The sequence below is a fragment of the Herpailurus yagouaroundi genome, unplaced genomic scaffold, assembly GCF_014898765.1.
Source record: "Herpailurus yagouaroundi ecotype Mexico unplaced genomic scaffold, PumYag 195, whole genome shotgun sequence".
NCBI lineage: Eukaryota > Metazoa > Chordata > Mammalia > Carnivora > Felidae > Herpailurus > Herpailurus yagouaroundi.
Genome location: NW_024412426.1, coordinates 7,826,136 through 7,849,004, shown reverse-complemented (window position 1 = coordinate 7,849,004; position 22,869 = coordinate 7,826,136). Strand labels below are relative to the sequence as shown.

Genomic DNA, 22,869 nt, shown 5'->3' with positions numbered 1-22,869 from the left:
TATGTATATGAGAAGATGTTCAACATCAGATGTCATTAGGAAATTACAGAGTAGATGGGCACCTGGGTGGCTTAGTCGGTTGAGCATCCGACTTCAGCTCAGGTCACGATCTCACAGTGTGTGAGCTCAAGACCCACATCAGACTCTGTGCTGACAGCTCAGAGCCTAGAGCCTGCTTTGGAATCTGTGTCTCCCTCTCTCTCCACCCCTCCCCTCCCCTGCTCACATTCTCTCTCTCTCAAAAATAAACAGTTAAAAAAAAAAAAAAGGAAATTACAAAGTAGAACAGCAATGAGATACCACTATGCACCTAACTGACTGGTTAAAACCCCAAAAATTGACTACCAAATGTTGACATGGTGCAGGCAACAAGAACTCTCACGCACTGCTGATAGGAAGCAATATGGTACAGCCAGTTTGGGAGACAGTTTGGCAGTTTCTTACAAAAAACTAAACATAGCCTTATCATAACTGTACACCTAGGTTAAGTTGAAAAATTATGACCACACAAAAACCAGCACACATTTACGGCAGATTCATTCATAATTATGAAAAACTGGAAGCAACTAAGATGCCTTTTAGCAGGCAAATGAATGAACAAAAGTGGTACAACAGAACATTATTTAGCGATAAAAAGAAATGAACTATCAAGACACAAAAAGACATCAGAAGAACCTTAGATGCCTACTGCTAAGTGAATCATCTGAAAAGGCTACACACTGTATGGCTCCAACAACAGGACATTTTGGAAAAGGCACATTTGTAGAGATAGTAAAAAGATGAGTGGTTGCTCAGGGGGAAGAAGGAGGAAAGAAAGAGATGAATGGGTGAAACATAGGGGATGTTTAGGATAATGAAACTATTCCATATGAAACTGTTACAGTGGATATGTATCATTATGCATTTTTCAAAACCCGCAAAACTCTACAACATAAAAAGTTAATTTTAATGTAATACACGATGTTAATGACCGAGGTAACTGTATGACAATGAGATGGGACGGGGTGGGGCGGGTATAGGGAACTCTATGTACTATCTGCTCAATTATTCCGCAAATCTAAAACTCTACTAAAAACTCAGGCCCATTAATCATTAAAAATACTAGAAAGAAAATCCTTGTAAATGTTATCTAACAAAGTGCTAGTATCTGAAATATAAAGAACTCTAATAATTCAATAAAGAACCAAACAATCCTATTCAAAAATGGGCAAAAGACATGAAGAGACAGTTTACAGAAGAGGATATACATACCAAATAAGCCTATGAAAAGATGTGCAACAGAATTAAAACCACAATAAGATATCATTACACACCTATCAGAACGGCTAAAATCTTAAAAAGTGGCATCAACAAAGGCTGGCAGGGATGCAGAGAAACCAGACCACTCATACATTGCTGAGGAGAATGTAAAATGGTACAACCATTCTGAAAATAGTTTGGTAGTTTTTCTTAAACATGCAGCTACCACACGCTTGGGGATTAATCACAGAGATATGACAACTTATGTTCATCAAAACCTGTATATGGATGTTTATAGCAGCTATGTCCATAACAGCCTGAACTAACTTAGAAACAACATAAATGTCCTTCAGTGGGTGAATGGTTAAACTATAGTCTATTCACATCACGAAACACTACTTAGCAATAAAAAGGAACAAGTTTGATTTGTGCAACAGCCTGGATGAATCTCCAGAGAATTATGCTAAGTGAAAAAAAGCAGATCTCAAAAGGACTATATGATCCCATTTATATTAACACTCTTGAAATGATAAAATTATTAAATGGATTGCTAGGGGGGGTGGGAGAAAGTGAGGGTAGGAGGGAAGACAAAAAGGTAATATGAGGGATCCTTGTGGTGATAGAAACTTTCTGTACTAGTCTGTATCAATGTCAATATCCTGATTGTGATATTGTACATACTTTTGTAATATCATTGGAGAACCTCTATGAAGGTTACATGGACTACTATTTTTAAAAACATTTTTTAAATGTTTATTTATATTTGAGAGAGAGGCAGAGCACAAGCAGGGGAGCCCTGGGAAGACAGAGAGAGAGGGAGGGAGACAGAGAATCCAAAGCAGGCTCCAGGCTCTGAGCTGTCAGCAAGAGAGCCCAACAACGCGGGGCTTGAACTCACAAACCGTGAGATAATGACAGATGCTTAACCGACTGAGCCACCCAGGCTCCCTGAGCTCTCTATTATTTCTAACAACTACATGTGAATCTGTAATTATCTCAAAATAAAAAGTTTAATTAAAAAATATAACTTGGCTGTTTCTCTAAAACCCTAACTGAGTTAGCCACTCCCTCTTGTGAACCACCTCAGTACATTACATAATACTGATAATTTACGTTCTATTTTGTTGTTCTCCCTTATGAAACTAGGAGCTCCAGAAGGAGTCTTAAAAAATATGTCGTGTTCATCTATACATGTCTAGCATCAAACACAGTCTAAAACACTCTAGGTGTTTTATAAATGTTTGTTGAATAAAATAGATGTGACAGAGGTAAACAAGAAGGCAATTCAACTACTAAGTTGTATTTATATTCAATTTACTATTTGTTATAATTCTTATTTATTGGCTTGTCAATAATAAAAGGATCTCTTCAGTGATTAAGATTGATTGCTGCCTTTCCAAACTCATTTAGTAGTACAACCAAATAACAATATTTCTGGAGTGGATAAAATTATGTGTTTCTGCCTTTTCTCCTACGAAGAGACACAGTTTCATTTATTAAGTAAATGGAATGGTATCAACCATAATCACTTTACAAAGAAATATAAGGATCCTGGGGCACCTGGGTGCCTCAGTCAGTTGAGCATACAACTCTTGATTTTAGCTCAGGTCATGACAAGCCCCGTGTTGGGCTCTGTGGAGCCTGCTTGAGATTCTTTCTCTGTCCCTACTCTCTCTGGCTTTCAAAAAAAAAAAAAAGAGGCAATATAAGGATCCTATAAACTTTTTAAAAAAGTATTTATTTTAGGGTGAGCACAAGTGGGGGAGGGGCAGAGGGAGGAGGAAAGAGGATGGGAAGCAGGTTTTGTGACGACAGGCTGACAGCAGTGAGCTCGATGTGGGGCTCAAACTCACGAACCGGGAGATCATGACCTGAGCTGAAGTTAGATGCCCAACCGACTGAGCCACCCAGGTTCCCCGTGGAGCCTATAAACTTTTGACAAGGTCTCAAGTGCTTATTTTATGAAGCTGTAAGAAAGCTTCAGGTAGTACATTCATATGACTAGGAACTTTTTTCTTAATTGAACTGGAAAAAATCAAGTCATAAACACAAGCTAAAGTTATAGTCAATTAAAAATGGAAATAAGATTGGATAAGGTTTTAGCAGCAATAATAGTAGGGTACAGTAATTAGAGTTGAATAAAGAATATAGATCACAAAAATGGAATCTAGAAATGTAAAAAATAATAACAATATATATTCTACATTATGGCTAATTAACAGATTTAAAAAGAAGTGAGAATATATATAATATGAGGCATGCCTAGAGAGAGAGGGAATGCCAAAATCTTTTCCACCATTTTCCATACAACTTGCCAACATTCTATACTAGTATAACATATCAGATCTAAAAATGCCATCTGAAACAATTCTTAGTCTCAGAGTGAAACAGTCCAAGACTGTAATGCCTTTTTATAGAAACCTTCATTTCTTTTCTTTCAAATACCTTTTCTTTCAAATTACCTTTTCTGTCTAATTAAATGTTAGGAGCAAAACCTATATTATTTCAAACTCTGCCAGTACTTCTGAAACATCTATTCAAATACTTATTCTAGGAACCATCTAATCAATTGTAGTCATCAATACGCTTTGAGATTTAATTAAAAATAAAAAGTTTAAACAGTCTCTAATTACTTTAAGCAGAATAAAAGCTGATGGAAAAACATAAAATCTTTTTCTCAGTAAAGAATCCTTGATACTTTCTGGAGTTTTTTGGGTTGTTGTTGAGACTTCCATTAGAGTAGTAACACTTTTGGTCTGTCTCTGCCCTGCTTTCTCATTCCTCCCTAAGGAACTTTACACCTATTTCCTTAGAGCCTTTTTATGAAGTGGGGACTGCTGTTATCAGGTAACATGTCCAAGGTACTAATCCAAAGCCCATGTTCTCATTTAATATGTTCTATTGCTTCCCTACCATTCATTGCTTGGCTGTCCAAGATCTCCTAAACAGTACAGTAGGAGGAAGCAATATCCAAACTCAGTAGTTTCCGTATTTCCTCAACACCATATCCATTTATAATCTCTATTCTTTAAATTCTACTAGTATTTACTTAAGTGTGGTCAGCAGAAACAACATGAGGCACATGTTAAAAAGGCAAATTTTGGAGTCATCATCCTAATCCTACTAAAAATAACTGAAGTTGGGCCTGAGAATGAAGCATTTTTAAGTAACAATCTATGGTGATTCATATACATACTAAAGTTTGAGAATCACATCAATACATCATGCTGCCTTGTTGGAAATATAACTTTTTAGTGTGTAAAAAGGAGTATATTCAGAGACAGAGAATTCTGGTTTTGCTACTTCTGCCATGTGACCTGGGTCAGGCAATTTAACCTTCCTAGCTTTAAAAAAATATAATAAATAGTATCTGTTTTACTTCCTTTCAGGGTTGATATTAGATACAAAATGAAATAATGAGTGCCAAGAAGCTATGTACTGGCAAATAGCTCTATTAGAATAATAAAATATAAGGGGCTAAAAGCAGGGTGCCTTGGTGGCTCAGTGGTTAAGCCTCCGACTCTTGATTTTGGCTCAGGTCATGATCTCTCAAGGTTCATGAGATCAAGCCTCTGGTCAGCCTTTGCGTTGACAGTATGGAACCTGCTTGGGATTCTAGCTCTGTCTGTCCCTCCCCTGCTCATGCTCTCTCTCTCAAACAAATAAACTTAAAAAAAAAAAATAAGGAGCTAAAAGAGCTTCAGAAATAAAGTTCAGGCCTTTTAATTTTTTAAAATTATTAATATCTTTTTGCCTGGTCTCAGTCCGCTCTCAGCACATTCCATCACCAGGTTCCTAGAACTCAGATTGCGCAGTGGTCACGTCATCATTGACCAGGTCTCACAGTTACAGCTGCAGAGGCCTCCCTAAAGCTCCCTCATCTCCAGCCTACCTGCTGCCCCTAATCTCCTGGTCCCGGTCCCTAGCCCCACTTTGCCAGACACATTTTCATAATCTTCTCAGGCTCTGCGTTAGTGGCGACACCAGCAATGGGGCCTGATCATATAAGGAAGATACCGCGAACTCATTGGGGGCTATCTCGGGGACTCGGGGCGTCCCTGCCCTATGACACTCACTATACTCCCTTGGATGCCAACCACCCCCACCTCCAGCTCCCAGTCGCAGGGCCCCTCTCAGGCCCAGAGGCCTAGGCTTCCAGAAGGCCTTTTCATTTTTTTTAAATGAAAACAACTGTTTTTCCTGTTTATAGAAAGATTATACATTCACCATAAAAATTTCATAGAAAGGAAAATAAAGTGATAACATTGGACAATCACTATTTATAAATTTTGACATTTAATTTTTATTTCTGCTTTAGAAATTTTTAATATTCTTTCATTTCTTGCATAAGAGTAATAGAAGAATGTTAAATAATAGTGATGATGACAGATATCTTTGTTAGTCCAGATTTTATTTATGAAAACAATTTTTTTTAAGTTTATTTTATTTTGAGAGAGAGAGACAGAGCAAGCAGGAGAGGCAGAGAGAGGGAGAGACAGAATCCCAAACAGGCTCCATGCTGTGAGCAGAGCCCAATGTAGGGCTCGAACTCACGAACTGTGAGATTATGACCTGGGCAGAAACCAAGAGTTGGACGCTTAACCAACTGAGCTACCCAGGTGCCATGAGAATGTTTATAATATTTCACCTTTAGTCATGATAGCTGTGTCTGTGTATAAAAAATACAGTATTTCTGTATTTAAGATGGATCCTCACAAATATATATATATATATTTCTTAATTAGTTAGGGTCTCCTTGGCATTTGCTGAGATGATCACATGGCTGTTCTCCTCCAGTCTGGTGACATGGTAAACTATCCCTAAAGTATCTCAGTCATGGTATATTATTGTTTTAATATTCCAGTGGGTTCTAGCTCCTAATGTTTTATTTGGAATCTCTGTAGGTATACTCATGAGTAAGACTGGGTTATATAGTTTTACTGAGGAATATCTTTCTCTGAATTATGCAGGTTTTTAAAAGAAAAAAGATGCTTTCTTTTTTTAAGTTTTGAAACACTTTAAATGGCACAAACTGTTCCTCAAAGTTTTGAAAGGTTTCACTTGTGAAAACATTTGGGTCTGACACTTCAACAAGAACCACAGGAATAAGGAAAGCTGTCCTTAATCTATAATTTATATTTTCTATGTTTTCCTGCATTTATTTTGCTAATTTATAATTTCCTAAAAATAAACTGTGCATTTTATCCAGATATCTACTCATAATTCTTTTGAATTCCTCCATGTCTGTAGTTGCAACCCCTTTCCTAATATTTTACATGTGAATTTTTTCACACTTTCATCACAGATCATGGAAAGGATACCAATAACCAACTACCATCAATTATGCTATATTTACACAATTTAATCCTCATAATAAATTTGAGGTAGGAATTATTATCTCAATTAAAAAAGTTTTTTTTAATATTTATTTATTTTTGAGACAGAGAGAGACACAGCATGAATGGGGGAGGGTCAGAGAGAGAGGGAGACACAGAAACTGAAGGAGGCTCCAGGCTCTGAGCTGTCAGCACAGAGCCCGACACAGGGCTTAATCTTACAGACCGTGAGATCATGACCTGAGCTGAAGTTGGAAGCTCAATCGACTGAGCCACCCAGGCGCCCCTATCTCAATTTTATAACCTCTAACTCTAAGAAGTTAAGTCACTTTCTCCGGGTGACATAATTAGTAAGTGGCTAAGTTAACCTAGTCTTAGTCCACTTAGCTGTAAAGCCTACATTCTCTCCCTCAGCACAATATAGTGCCTTTCACTAAGATGGTGCTTTTGAAATTCCTGTCAGAAGATTTGATTAAATTGAGCAGAGATGGATGTAGCTCTCGAGGTGGAGACACTGCACTTTCTGCAACAGAAGGTTTAATGAAAGATTAAAAAACACTGATTTCAGATATCAAGTTTTTTCAGTTCTTGAGGAAGGAAGTATACTTAGTCATATAGATCTTCCTCTATTTACAATGGGGTTACATCCCAATAAACCCATGAGAAGTTGAAAATATCGAGTCAAGAATGGGTTCAATATACCTAATCTACTGTGTTCAGAACACTTGCATTAGCCTACAGTTGGGCAAAACCATCTAACACAAAGCCTATTTTATAACACAGTGTTGGATATCTCATGTAACTGACTGAACACTCTACTGAAAGTGAGAAACAGAACATTTCCATGTGTTGGTTGTTTACCCCTGTGACTGCGTGGCTGACTGAGAGCTGTGGCCGCTGCCACAGCCCAGCATCATGAAGAGTATCATACTGCACATTGCTAGCCTGGGAAAAGATTAAAATTTAAAACATGAAGTATGGTTTCTACTGAAGGAATATCATTCTCGCATCATCAGGAAGTCGAAAAATCTTTAAACTGAACCATCTTAAGTCATGGACTGTTTATGTATTCATAACTGAGAAGGAAAGAAGATTATACAACAGATCCTAGACTTTCAGTTCATATTTCCTCAGTAATGCAGTATTTTCTACACCAGCTATGAAACTGAGTAGGCTTCAGTATTCCACTTTGTTTGGTAGATAGATGTTCATTTCCTTTAAGGAGAGTAGAGACAAAATAGTTTCAAGCAATACAATTCTGCTTTAAAAGAAATTATGCCTACGGTTATTATTCAGAAGCAACTAAAAAGTATTTACAGGCAGTCTTGAGAATACTACATGAGGAAACACATCCATGTGATATTTAAACACTAGGTAGATGCTTCATCTTCCCTCCTATTAAGTAGCAGCCCTATTTTTTTTTAATATGTTAAGAAAATACTGCTTTCAATATAAGAAAAATTCCTTTAAAAATTTCCATGAAAACTGTATCTTATACCTCAAAGTACCAATGAAACTAAGCATTAGCTCAGTAGTCTTTTCTTTAAAAAAAAAACAAACTTTTTTTTAATGTTTATTTATTTTTGAAAGAGAGACAGAAAGCGAGCAGGGGAGGGGCAGAGAGAGAGGGAGACACAGAGTCCGAAGCAGGCTCCAGGCTCTGAGATGTTAGCACAGAGCCCAACGCAGGGCTTCAACTCACAAGCTGAGACATCATGACCTGAGTTGAAGTCGGATGCTTAACCGACTGAGCCACCCAGGCGCCCCAGTAGTCTTTCTTTTCCTATTTTGTTCACAACATTCTAAGAAGCATGCTGGCAACATTCCTTATTTAACAATATATATCAAGAAAATAGCCAGCTTTGGGCGCCTGGGTGGTTCAGTCGGTTGAGCATCCGACTTCAGCTCAGGTCACGATCTTGCTGTTTATGGGTTCAAGCCCCACATCAGGCTGTGTGCTGACAGCTCAGAGGCTGGAGCCTGCTTCAGATTCTGTGTGTCCTTCTCCCTCTGCTCCTCCCCTACTCGTGCTCTGTCTCTCTCTCAAAAATAAATAAACATTCAAAAAAATTAAAAAAGAAAATAGCCAGCTTTAACAAATACCTAATTGTTACCACAGGTATTTCTTTGCCTTTTTCTTTTTTTATTTGAGAGAGCACAGCATGAGCAAGAGAGAGGGGCAGGGAAGATGAGGGGAGGAGAGAGAGAAAGAGAGAGAAAGAGGGAGAGAGAGGGAGAGAAAAAGGGAGAGGGAGAGAGAGAGAGAGAGAGAGAGAGAGGGAGGGAGAGAGGGACAGAGAGAGGGAGAGAGAATCTTAAGCAGCCTCCATGCTCAGCGCAGAGAGCAACACAGGGCTTGATCCCATGATCCTGGGATCATGACCTGAGCCAAAATCATGACCTGAGCCAAAATCAAGAGTCAGACACTCATCCGACTAAGCCACCCAGGCACCCTTCAGGTATTTCTTAAGTGAATTTTAAAACCCTAACAAAGAATACAACTCTAATTATTCATATTAAAACATTTTCTTATCACTTGAAACAACACTAGTATGTTAGTATTTGCTTCCTTCCAATTCAAGAATGACTTTCAATTATCTGGCAGAGAAATTACTTACATATTTGGGCTGACTCCACTTTGCTCTTACTAATAAATGTCTTTGACTCCTGTTCCTGGCAATGTCTTTGGCTTTCCATGAATGTGGTGGCCATTAGGATGAAAGGATCAGAAAATGGGCCTATCCTCTTAAAAGTACTGCTTGAATTATTCTCTCCCAATGTAGCTTTGTGCTTTCTCAAACAAATTTATTTGAAACATGGAGGAATACCACACCGTTCTATCTGATCTTTCTTTGCTTACCACAAGTTTAACATTTGGGAAGAGCTCAGAGCATTCTATAAACTTAGAAGGCAGTATGACAGACTAAAAATAATCACTGGGTATGAATTCTAGCTTTGTCACTGAACAGCTACTTGATTTTGGGGACTACACTGTTTTATTAAGATTCATAACCTGGGTTCTTCCACTTTACAGATGTATGACTTTGGCAAGTAACTTAGTCTCTCTGTTTTCAATTTCTTCACCTGTAAAATGACAAGTGCTTACCTCTGACAAAGATGCACTCCCTAACCTAACTCTAGTTAGGCTCCTCCAAGCTCTCTAGGCCTCAAACTTGGTGTCTGTTCTTGTCAAGCCTATGTCATCTAGTTGTAGCAAGAATCTCACTAAGCCATTTTAGAGAGAACCCCTTATCCTCAATATCTGATCATTCTAGTTATCAAAATTCTTTATCCTCTACCCTTCATCTAATCACTCTGGTCTTCCTTTAGCAAGAATCCTCCTGTCAAGTCAGTTTAACCAGAATCGTCCCTCACCCCTGATGTTTCCTTTTAGTAATTTTCCAACCACTGACCCTTCTTCTTGGCTATAAATCCCCATTTGTCTGTTCTATATTCAGAATTGAGCCTACCTCTCTACTGAGATCTCTTTTCCTCTACTTCAAAACTTCCTGAATAAAATGTGCTTTCACCACTTTAATTACATCCAGCTCTGATTCTAATACCTCACAGGGCTGCTGTGAGGATTAAATGAGTTAATACATGTTAAATGCTTAAAAGAGTGTTTGGCCCATAGAAATATTCAATAAATATTACCTTTTAATAATATCATTATTCTTCATCTACTGTTTGTAGGTGCTTTGCATTACTTTTGACAAGCTACTATATAATATTCTATGTACCATATTATATTCCTATTGATGGACATTTATTAGATTATTTCAGTTCTTTACTTTATAATGCTATAAACATAAGTTAACTTCTAGCCACTTCTCTAATTATTTCCTTAGAAAAAGTTATGGAAAGGGACTTACTAGTTCAAAAAGTATGAATGATTTTAAGACTCCTGGTATGATTACCAAATTGCTTACCAATTTATACTCTATCAACAGAATGAGTGTTCATCTCTCCACATCCTTGATAGCAATATGCATCATCACTTCTTTGATTAAATATTTCAATTTTCATCTCTTTTGCAATCAGTAAAGGAGAACATTTTTCATATGTTTATTAGCCATGTTTAATTAGCCTACAAAATTATCTGTTTATATCCTTTTCCAATTAAAAAATTAGTTAAAATTGATTTGTTTTGTGTCAGATTAGGTTACAGTTTAAAAGTATTCATTCTCCCCAACACTCTTCTCTCATGATTCTTGCCCCATAGATGTTGGGTTTAATAATGGCTTTAGGATGGGCAGACTTCCTTTGGGCCTAGACATGTGACTTGCTTAAGCCAGTAGGAGGTTAGCAGCTATGAAGAAAGCAGATGCTTAAAATGTGTATGCAGTAGAAACTTTCTGCTAGTACCATGGGACGAGTTTCCTTGGGGTAACTACTGTCCCTTTAGTTGGGGCTCCACGGTGAAACACGTATAACAGACAAAAACCAAACATGTAGGGAAAAGTCAAAAGCCCAGCAGGAACAGTTGCCTAAAACAGAGCTACCCAGCCACGTCCAGCCTAGTTCCACCAATTCCCAGCTGACCCACAGATGCATAAATGAGAATAAATTACTGCTGTTTTAAGCTACTGAGTTCTGGAGCGAATATGATGTATCAATAGCTGATTAGTATACTTACTGTATTATACTATAAAACTCTGAAGCAAAGAGATTCATTCATGTATAATCTACTACTTAAGCCCTTATATTTGCCTATTCACTTTTTCCTATTCTTTTCTTTCTGCTGAAAATATCTAGACACAGTAACTTTCATTGATGTGTATACTTTCCACCAATATTCTCATGTACAATTATATATAATAAATTGAAATGAAAATTTAAAATTCTGTTTGCAAGCAATTGTCTTTAAATTCCTTTCCCATTAGGTAAAATTGTTCCATAAATTGAATTCATACTGTTCAACTTCTTAAATTTAAGCATCACAGAGTTCTCTCCCTGTTTATAAGAAATACACAGGTTATTTCTAAACTTTAAACTTTGTGCTTGAGTATTTCAAAACAACATAATTTATACAGAAATGCTAACAAACTATATCTACCAGTTGTATGGTAGACTACAGAGGTGTAAGGTGACTACCGAAAAGACGACAAAAATGATCTCAGGGTATAAGGATATGTAGTATTTTTTTTAAGTTTTTTTTTTTTTTTTAACATGACAAAGAAGATACAAAGGAAATGTAATTTATTCAAAGCTGTAATTAATACTTTTAAAGCAAAGCAATTTAAGGTGAAATATAAATGGGATTGTTGGTATAATATTTATAAAACCATTTAAAATTAGCACAATGCCAAGTAGATAAAACCTACTCAAGAAATATTTCTAAAGTCAAATTAATAATCCAAAACAAACAATATCACATTTGATTTTAGCACTGGCAGAATTTAAGCCAATATTGACAAATAATGAATCCTTTAAAAAAATCTATTTCTTGTCTGCATTAGTTAGGCTAGAGGAATTACAGCCAAATATATCAAATTTCAAAAGGGTTAAAGATTTGAGCTATTTCAACAGTAAGTCAAATGTGAAAGCATTTAGGGGCGCCTGGGTGGCTCAGTCGGTTAAGCATCTGACTTCGGCTCAGGTCATGATCTCACAATTCGTGGGTTCAAGTCCCGTGTCGGGCTCTGTGCTGACAGCTCAGAGCCTGGAGCCTGTTTCAGTTTCTATGTATCCCTCTCTCTCTGCCGCTCCCCTGTTCACACTCTGTCTCTGTCTCAAGAATAAACAAACATTAAAAAAAAAAAAAAAAAGTGAAAGCATTTATTCAAATGCATTGTTTTCTTTTTAATTTTTTTTTAGTTTTTATTTATTTTTTGAGAGAGAGAGAGACAGCGCAAATGGGGGAGGGGCAGAAAGAGAGGGAGAGAGAGAGAATCCCAAGCAGGCTCTGTGCTACTAGTGCAGAGCCTGATGTGGGGCTTGAATCCACAAAACCGCAAGATCATGACCTGAGCTGAAACCAAGTTGGACACTTGACTGACTGAGCCACCCAGGCACCCTAAATGCATTGTTTTTAAAAGTTTTGTGTGTGTGTTTAGAAAAAAAGTTAATGAGGGGTGCCCGAGTGGCTCGGTTGGTTGAGCGTCCAACATCAGCTCAGGTCATGATCTCCCAGTTTGTGAGTTTGAGGCCCCCATTATGCTCTGTGCTGAAGCTTGGAGCCTAGAGTCGGCTTCGGATTCTGTCTTCCCTTCTCTTTGCTCCTCCCCAACTTGCACTCTGTCTTTCTCTCTCTCAAAAAAAAAAAAAAAAAAACAAAAACATTAAAAAAAATTTTTTTTTAAGTTAATGAAACAAAAGTTTCCCTAGAGAATTTTTAAAAAATTGGTGTTTCTATTATAACAAGACTAAAATTTGGGAAGTCTGGCAAAGCAGCCTATTATTCAGGGTAAAAACAGTTACATATTGGCCATACCCCAGAGAGGAAGCACTTCAGGACTATGTGTGCCCACTCAAAACAATGAAATGCTTATTTGCTCTGAAGGCACTGAACTACTGCTGAGGAATCCTCATTAGGGGGCACAGCACCCCTTACAGAATGTTAAACAAGAAGGGGTCTGGATGGGAACTGGTACTGCAAAACAACCAAGCAAATAAACATAAGTAAGTATTTTTAAAAATCTAATAGCAAATGCTTGTTAGCAAATGCTAATAAAAAGTCTAAAGTAAAATATGAAGTATTTTTAAAGTAAGGTTTTTTTCTTCTGTATATTCAGAGAAGAGCAAAAGAGCAAAATCCACTAAGAATTTATGAATATTTTAGAATGTTGGAAACTGTAAATGAAAAACAGAAAGTCTAATGAAGTGCGCTCTCTCCCCATCAACGGGTCAGAAATAACACAATGGCTTTTTCTATTATTGTACCTCCCACAGGCTTTTTCTTGCCAAAGCCAAGAAACCTCAAGGACATACAAAAAACATTTAAAACACTTTCTTGTCTCCTCCAATCCTAATTCCAACAAAAAAACTTGTAGGAGTTGGCTTTAAATTTAGGCTTGTAATGAAATGTGATTTCTTAAAATATGGAGATTGGCTGCTAGCTAAATTCCTTTGTGTCTAAAATTAATGATGGAAAATAAAATACACTGAAATGTTTAAAATGTGTTTCCTTCTTATTATACCAAGTGACAGCTAGCTGAAATATAATAAGTAGTCTCCCTAAAACGGGTCTAAGCCCCTCCCTCACCTTTAAAAAAATGACTCTAGGTACAGAAGTAACACTTGTGCCTTCATTCATCATAAGACCTAACCTTTGAAAAAATCTTGAAAATACCCCCAATAATGCAGTTACTATGGTAACTCTTGTAGGCTAGTTCTCTGAAAAGACTCATATCCTTGAGTCTGAACAGGGATACCTCACCATCTTCTACACCTTCCTCTCCTCATAAAATTTATCCTTTACGGTAATACTTACAAATTCAATAGAAAAAGATCTACCTCATTAACCATACAAAATCTATCCTTTTGGCTCAATGATTATTTTTAAAGTGTATGTTTTCTGATACTTTTCCTCTTGGAATATTGTCCAACAAAACAATAGAAAGCAAATTCTACTTTTGATCATCACTAAATGCCAAATTTCCCTGTTTTATGCTTTTTGGTAAAAAGAAAATTAGTGATATAAATATTTAATATGTATCAATAATACAAAGGTTTTTTTTTTTTAATTTTATGGCTATGATAAGATATATAACCAATGGTCTCTCTAAAAAAAATGCTTGGTTTTTAAAAATTTGACTGTGGGACTTGAATCAAGTTCAGTGAGTGAACATCTGTGTTACATGAACAAGAAGCCAAACACATTCCTAATTGGTACTTGTCCATTATAACGCCCCTACCAAAGGGATCACAAGGGTTTCTCTTAGAAAGATTTTCCATAAAGAAAGACACACATATGCCAGCTCTAGACAGCAAAGAGAATTGTATTTCATTTAATGATAAATTCCATTTGTGTAGCACGTTAGAGTTTATAAGGTGATTCCATGTACACTATACCTTATTTAATCATTACAACAAATTTGTGAAGTAAACAGAATAGATACTATTATCTCCACTTAAAAGGTGTGGTTCTGCCTGAGGGGACAAGAGGAAGCCCTAGGCGAAAGAAGAACAGAAGTGGGAAACAGCAACACTTCCACCACTCACAAATTACACAGCCTTGGGCAAAACACATAATGGGATAACTGGAATTCTCCTTCACATAAACAATAAAATAGCTTAACTATTACCTCTGGGAAGTCTCTACTGGGGGCCGGATTGGGACTTATGCTGTCTGTAGGCTATTATGGTCCCCTGCTTATTTTAATGTCTTTTTTTCCTATTGTGGTCAAAACACATAGCACAAAATTTACCATCTTAACCACTTCTAAGCATACCGTTCAAAAGTTTTAAGCATATTCACACTGTTGTGCAACCAATTAATGCCTTTTTACCTACTTCCCCTACTAGATCATAAATTTTTAAGGGCTAGAATGTTACTTTGTTTGTTGCTCCATTTTTAGTGCCTAGCACAACTGATACATAGAATATTCTCACTAATGTTTACTGAATGCATGTTTATTCTATCTGCCTACCTATGCACCCAGCTACCCATTCATCTACCTACCCAACTCAGAATTCGAATTGAGATGTTTACACAGGGGTGTCTATAAACATGTTAATTTAAGTCAAAACTTTTTCTAATTTGGGTGACTGGTTTTCCAATTAGGGGATATGGCAGATAATCTCTATAAACTGGATGAGTGTAATCTGCACTACCAAGATTAAAAAACAACACCATTTAAACAATGTCATAAGATACTGACTGTCCATAAACAAAGAAAGAGAATGATTCTAACGGTTAACAAATCCTTTTTTCATTTAGTTTATGTTTAATATTTTACTTCCTTCAGTTTATTTTTAACTTTTTGCTTTCAATAAGAAAACCTGATAGATTAACAAAAATAATTACTGATGATGAACTACTGTGCATATTTTTTGGTATATAACTGAGGATCTGTCTAGAAAACTTAGCGATGCTCCAACAATTAAACTTCTACCCTCATGTATACAGCTATTTAACAAGGTTTCTCAGAGCTTCCCTATACAAAAACTGCAAAATGGAACAGAATACGTAATATAGATTTATCTCAATAAGAAATGTCTATGTGATAATTATTAAAATTTATAACATATCTGTAACATTACTTTGGCCAGTTATAATTACAACACAGAAAAATCTCTTAGCATCTTCTAGTAATAGGTAATAACTTAATTTCAATTTACATATATATGTATCAGACAAAAGTCATTAAAACATAAAAATACAAATCATGGTGAGTATCATGCTTTTGTATTTAGATTACTTGGACACATTTAGTAGAAACATTTTAGCAGTTTTGTTTTAAAATGTGAATATTTAAAATACACTGTAAAAAAAAATAAGCGGGGGGGGGGGGGGGAGGGGGGCACCTGGGTGGCTCAGTGGGTTGAATGACCTTAGGCTCAGGTCATGATCTCACAGTTCATGAGTTCAAGTCCTGCACCCGACTCTGTGCTGACAGCTTAGAGGCGAGGCTGGAGGCTTCTTCATATTCTGTGTTTCCTTCTCTCTCTGCCCCTCCCCACTCATGCTCTATCTCTCTCTCTCAAAATAAATAAACATTAAAAAAAATTATAAATACACTGTAAACTACATTTTTAAAAATTATTTAACCTTAAGATGAAAAATTTCAGATGTAAATTTTAAAATGTCAGAAAATACAGTTTAAATAATAGTTTAAAATAATAAAATAAAAATGATAATAACATAGTTTTAAAAATTCTTTAAAGGGATACATGAGCCAAAAAAAAAAGAAAAAGAAAAAGAAAAAGTCTGACGACTACAATACCATCCAAACCACTGCTTCTAGCTTTAGGTTATTAAATGTGAAGCCAGTGCAGGTTTGAGGAATTCAGATTTTCAGCTTCATACTGAAGAGTACCAGTATAGTTAAAGATATGTTATGTCCTAAAATATTCAACCCTAAACCACTGTTACCCAGGATGGGAGAAAAGTAAAAGGTTCTTAAGGCATAGGGTACCATGTATCAAATCCGTTGCCTGACTTATAAATTCTCTAATCACAACCTTGTGAATCATGATGCATGCCCAGACTAAAGAACGCATTCCTCAGCAAGAGTTAAAATTACGGGAGCTTTGAGGAGGTGTTTCCTTCACTGAGGCACTTAGTTAAATTATATCATTTAACAAGAGTGCCTACATAGTGATAAAATTATTGGCTGCATTATCAATATTACTGTAATTGCAGAATCTACTGCTAAAAGTGGAAGTATGTTATAAAGTGTTCTACTGGACCAAACTGCAAGCCTCACAAAAAAACCACTGCTCCAACCTTTCAAGACCATCAGACATACTTTTTAGATAAGTAGCTAAGAGGTACTAGCTCAGGCTCCTAAAATACAGTGTCTCAATTAAGAAAAAAGTCACTGAAAAAAATTTACTTAAGTATTTAAAAATAATTACAATAATTTCAATAAGTAACATTTCTTTACCACCCAGCCTCTAAGGTGTGGGCTGATACTGATTTAAAAAGACAAAGATGGAATGCATTTTAGTAAAAGGAAGCAAGATCTTTGATTGACAGTTCTTGGAAAAAGGTTAAAAATTCAAAAGGACTGACTGCATGTGGCTCAGAACCTAAAAGCTTTTTTCTCCTCTCAACAGAAGAGCAGTCTCAAGTAATAACTGGTTGCTATGGAGATAAGAAACTAGAGAGATCAGAGAACTCAATTTGCAGTTAAATGGGCTGGAAACAATCCTTACTACTTGGTGAGTGAAGGAAAGCGATTAAAAATATACATGATTGCCAGAGGGAATCTTTTTCACCTAGCATTTTCCAACCTCATTAATGAACAAGAAGGCAAAAAAACCAAAAACAAAACAGAACAAAACAAAAAACCAACAACAAAGGAAAGCCCAAGGTGTCTAAGATAGAACACACTGAACATAATTCAGGGTTTCACATATCACAAAATCCTTCCTATTCTGGATGACTTTTTGACGGTACTTGTTATTAAATGCTGGAATGAGACTCAAATTGTGTTCGAGAACAAAATGGTATAGCTGAGGGGACTGGAACTTCAGTGGGAAAAAAGAGCATGATAAATGGAAAAGGAATCAGAGTAAGAAGCAGATGTCAGTAGTAAAAACCCAGGTTTTGAAAAATCTCTTCACAGTCAATCGTAGAATACCTTTGTGAGTGCTGTAAAGGGCTGCGAACGTCACCGTGAAGAAAGTTGTTGAGTATTTCCCAGCATTAACTAAATGAGGAAAGGCCCTTTTTGTGTCTCGGTAGCGGCGCAGGCACTGGATGAAGCGAAGCCAAGCAGGAATGCACTGAACGATGGCCCGCACACCATACGAATATTTGTGGCAAATTTCTGGTTCTGTGCAGATTTCAAAGAAGAAGAATTATTATTAAAAAAAAAAAAAAACAAAAGACAAGTAACTTGTTCACATCATTTTGTTATATATTGTAACCACTCTCAAGTCCATAAAAGCAAGAAGCCTGGTTTCTGAATCACTTTCTTCTTTGTAACTACTATATTCTCAAACTTTTCATGAGCGATGAGAGCCAAAAAAGGAAGGTAAATATACAGGGTGGACCAATGGGGGAAAATCTGCCCTCCCAGATTTCTCACAACCTGTTCTGGAATCGTTTTCTTTGGAATGTGGTAAAACTGTAAGAAAATTAGAAGATGAGTACAGTAATCAAAGGAAAGAAAACTTAACTCTGTAATTTGAAATACTTGGAAAACATACAAATGCCACTAGTGAGTCTAGTTAATTTCATGAACTCCAAACTGCTATATCACAATAGGTAGAAAATGTACCTCATTAGCCTACTTTTTAATGAAGAGCAGAGTTCATATTTTTAAATGAGAAGAATGAAGTTGGTAAATACATTTTTCTTCAAATTCTGGGAATGCATTATAGTGGGATCAACCTACAACAAAGTTGTGGTCTGCTAGCAATCAATGAATATGTGTTGCCACTGGCTTCATTAGCTTTTTGCTAGTCAGATGTTACATAATCTGTCTAAATTTGGTCTTTGTCATTAAGGCAAAATTCCTTAATAACTCGAACTCCTGGCATACACCAAGAGTGGGAAAAAGAACCAGAAAAAAACACCTCAAGATCCTCAGTAAGAATTAAAAACAATCTACAATGACTTTCTCAAAGCCCTTGATCTAAGTCTAAATACTCAAGTATTTTTGATCATTATAAAGCAATACTGTGATGGAAACTGTTGGCACTAAAGCATCTGTGATATAACTACCAATATACTAGAAATTTTTACTTTTCTTTTTTTTTCTAAGTTTTAGAATTCCTTAAGTGTAAGTTGCAAATCTCTTGGCAAATGGATGACTGAAATCCTAACATTTAATTTAAGAGCCAAATTGTATCAGATAAAGAGATTGCTAAAAGAGTGCCAAGTACATTTAATTAAGTTTGTATTATTGGATGAGTTTTCACCGTGATCTTACATTTCTTAGTTATCATTCCCAATATTTCTTGGTTTACACTGGCAGTTCAGAGGTATGGATGCACATTCATACCCTACCTTCTGAATTATTTGGCAACAGGCCCCCACTTTCATCCCATCTGAGCTCAAAACTGTAGAAGCAGATCATATATTCCAGGTCCATCAATATCACTGACAGGCTGTTCAGCTGATCGGCCAGCCAGAAATCAGCAAAGCCTACTTTATGGAAGGGGGCTGTAAATACTCGAAACTGGGAGAAAGAAAAAAATTAAAAAAACACAGAAACAAGAAAGTTCATATTAAATTTCTCTAATTCTTGTCTGACCATGCAGCATGATTACTTTAGCTGATAAAATGGAAACCAATGAGCCAATCACAAACACAGGGACCTGGCAACAGTGGCTAGGTTGAGAATTAGTAGTGAACGGAATGAGTTGAATAGATAACTAAGAAAGGAAATTTAAGTGGGGTGAAGACAGGAATAGCTACAGTTAGAAAACAGAAAGCAGAGAGGGTGGAAAGCAGAGAGTAGCAGAAGGGAGAAGCACTGAGAGGATGTGTAGTGTTAGGGCTCTAGGGTAAATTGTGCTAGAGACGCATGCTCTATAAAAATTTCTGGAATATCCTCCTTCTTAACTGGGATGAGAGCTTTGCTACCTGAATAGAAAGCTCTTCTTTGCCTACAAGGGATAGGGAAGGAAGGATGTGCAACAGCTGAAGCATGCCTGCCCGTTCTCTCACTGAAGTCAATTTCACTAATGCCATGGTAATAATTGCATTTGTCTTGAAATGATACCACAAAAATAAGCTCACACCCCACTATTATAAAAATAATGTTAAATGAATTCAGATTAAATGTACTGAGCACTAATCCATGCTGCATATTTTTCTCAAAATGCTTTTTTCATAGTCCACTAACTACAACAATTCTATGAGCTTGGCACTATTCATATCCCCATTTTACAGAGGACCTACAACAAACTCATCCTGACCTATTCTGTGGAAGACTGTTTACCACTGCAAAGGGAAATCTCCTGGCATTGCAGAGAGAGGATGGATAGATACTAACGTAATCATCAGAAACAGGCTCCAATAGTGCAGAATGCCTTGAGATGCCCTGAGAAAACTGAAGATGGAATTAAGGCAGCTTTAATCCTCGCCCTGTCAGACCCTTTCTATCTTAAAAGCTAAAAATGAACTCCTAAAACAAGGAATTTTGACTAAGCAGCAGTTTTGAGAAAATGAGTCTAAATCTACAGCTCTCCTGCCATCTAGCTATATTCATTTAGCAGACATATTCAGCATGAAAACTAATGGCTCTCTCCCCTCAGACTTGGCTGGTTCTTTCTATTCTACCTCTAAACACTTCTCTTTATTATTTGAGGGAGATAAATGGCTACATTATGAATCCGTCCTAGATATCAAGTATCTATGACAGGTATTGCCTTGGGGCTTTGGACGTTAGATCAGGTATCTGCAGGACCTAGTACAGGCTTTGTGATATTTTCTAGAGCGGATATATTTTGAGGCCATGGCTCAGTTTTGTGATCAGTCTCTTGCTCTTTCAAGAAGTTTGCAATAAGCCTGAGAGACGAGCTATATCGTTTGCAACCATAAGGTCTAGATACAGCAAACTCTTTTTGGTAGGGGGTGGGGGTGGAGTGAGAACTGGGGGCTTAGTGGTTGAGATGTTAGTCATTTATTCATGAAAAGGTTCTGATGCCAGTTTATAGAGTATTTTAAGAAACTGTGGGGTGCAGAGTGGACTTTAAAAATTCAAAGAGACAAACAAGAGTTCAGAACATAACACCAAAAGGATCAGGAAGTCTAACTCAATCTCTAGTCGTGGACTTTTGTGAAAATTATAGCCGAGGGCAATTTTCTTATTTCTCATGGACATGAGACAGACTACCATTACTCTCATAATCTGCCAAATTCAGCCTCAAAAGCTAGCGAAGAGAGTAAACCTCCATATGAGCAGAGGAGGAAGAGAATGCATTAAATAAGAAAAGAGGGAAATGGGACTACGAAAGGGAGTGGCATGAAAATAGAAACTGGAAGGAAGGGGAAATTTATAGAAGAGAGCAGATGGAAAAAGGAAGAGGAGGGAGTAGTAAATGTTGGTATAATACAACTAATAAAGGAAGGAATATAATTATAGTCATTCAGCATTTAACACATGTCAGGCACTGTGGAAGTACAGAGATAAATAAAACAGTTTCTTCTGTCAAAGACCCACAGTCTGGTTGAGCAAATATATACCTAAGGAAATAGCGACAGCACTGTGTAGTAAGTGCTATTACAGATAAACATGCAAAATACCCTAGAAATACAAAGAAGGGAGAGAGGGAGTAGCTGCATCAGACAGGGTAGGGCTGAGTTCATACTGAATTCCCTGATGTTTACACATAGTCAAATTCATCTTAAATTTATCTGAATTCCCCTTCTTGAGTGAGAATTCTTTCTTTTCTTATTGTGGCTAAGGTCTTTCAACTTCTACATTGTTGTGATTTTGCTTAAAATGACAATGACTCACTGAGTAACAGTATTAAGAAAGCTACAGACAATTCAAAATATCTGATGTTTTACTCACTTACACAAAAAAGCCATTAATAAGTTATTAGAAAGGATATTAACTAACATCATTTTCTAAGTTAATGCCGATAAATATTAAAGAAGATGAAGTTTAATTTCTGCTTTTAGAGGCTTGTGAATAATCACACTCTTTCAATTTTTATATAAAATATATTTATTAGTTTGAACTACTAGATCAAAGTTAAGTATCTTAAATAAAGTGACTACCAGGTTTAATTGTTAAATGGTAGTGGTCAGGAGTACAGATTATGGAATCAGACTGCCTGGGCTCACATTTCATCTCCATTACTTACTGGCTGTGTATTTAACTCCTCTGAACTTGGGTTTCCTCATTTATACAATGTGGATTAATAGCAGCTCCATCCTCATGGTTATTAAAAGGATGAAATAAATGAACACATATAAAATGTCCAGAACAGTGCATTATTAAAAGAGACTATCTCTCTGTAATCATAGTAGAGACATATGTAAAAATTTTACTATAAAACCAAAGAAAATATTGAAAAAATCAATTCCCCAATTATATAGGAAAGGACTTTAATTTGAAAACTTTAAGTAGTCTTCTAGAAGAATTGATTGGTATTTTTGTTTAGAAAATCTGAGGCATTGCTTATGTTTCCCAATTGGACTTCCAATTAGGGCAAATATAGATCTACAGAGATTTATGACCTAATAATACAAATAAACTGTACCTAATTTGACATTTAAGTATCAAAATAAATAAATTTCTTTAAAAAAATTTTTTTAAGTTTATTTATTTTGAGAGGGACAGTGAGAAGGGAAAGAAGAGAAAGAATCCCAAGCAGGTTCCACTCTGACAGTGTAGAGCCCAAAGTTGAAGCCACACACTGTGAAATCAAGAGTCAGACGCTTAACTGACTGAGCCATCCAGGCACCCCTAAATAAATTTCTAATAAAAATTTTTTTAGCTTTTTTGAAGGAGGTGTATAGCATATAAATTCCATAGATTCAAATTTAAATATGGATATAAACAGCATCCAGTGCATACCACTATGGCCAAATGATACATGTTCTTTTCCATTTTTTAAAAATTGAAGAAGGAAATGTACTTTTACTTAATGATGAGGCTATTAAAAAAGCTGTATCAGAGAAACAAAATATTTTTAACACTAGAAATAAGTCTCGGTAAATTTT

The 22,869-nt window shown here is 36.3% G+C and overlaps 1 protein-coding gene and 2 non-coding genes across 3 annotated transcripts in view; all 3 read right to left on the bottom strand.

The window, feature by feature from the left end:
• XPR1 (xenotropic and polytropic retrovirus receptor 1) overlaps nt 1–22,869 on the bottom strand; it is a 217,012-nt gene that overhangs the window by 29,790 nt on the left and 164,353 nt on the right. Inside the window, exons 10-11 of the mRNA XM_040446496.1 lie at nt 19,198–19,369; nt 17,825–18,019 (exon numbers count right to left, since the gene is read on the bottom strand). Coding sequence (XP_040302430.1) covers nt 17,825–18,019; nt 19,198–19,369 — 367 coding nt within the window. The remainder of the gene's footprint in view (nt 1–17,824; nt 18,020–19,197; nt 19,370–22,869) is intronic.
• Nucleotides 4,995–5,075, bottom strand: LOC121011948 (small Cajal body-specific RNA 18). Its single transcript, XR_005781875.1, has one exon.
• LOC121011952 (small Cajal body-specific RNA 17) lies at nt 5,152–5,293 on the bottom strand. Its single transcript, XR_005781879.1, has one exon.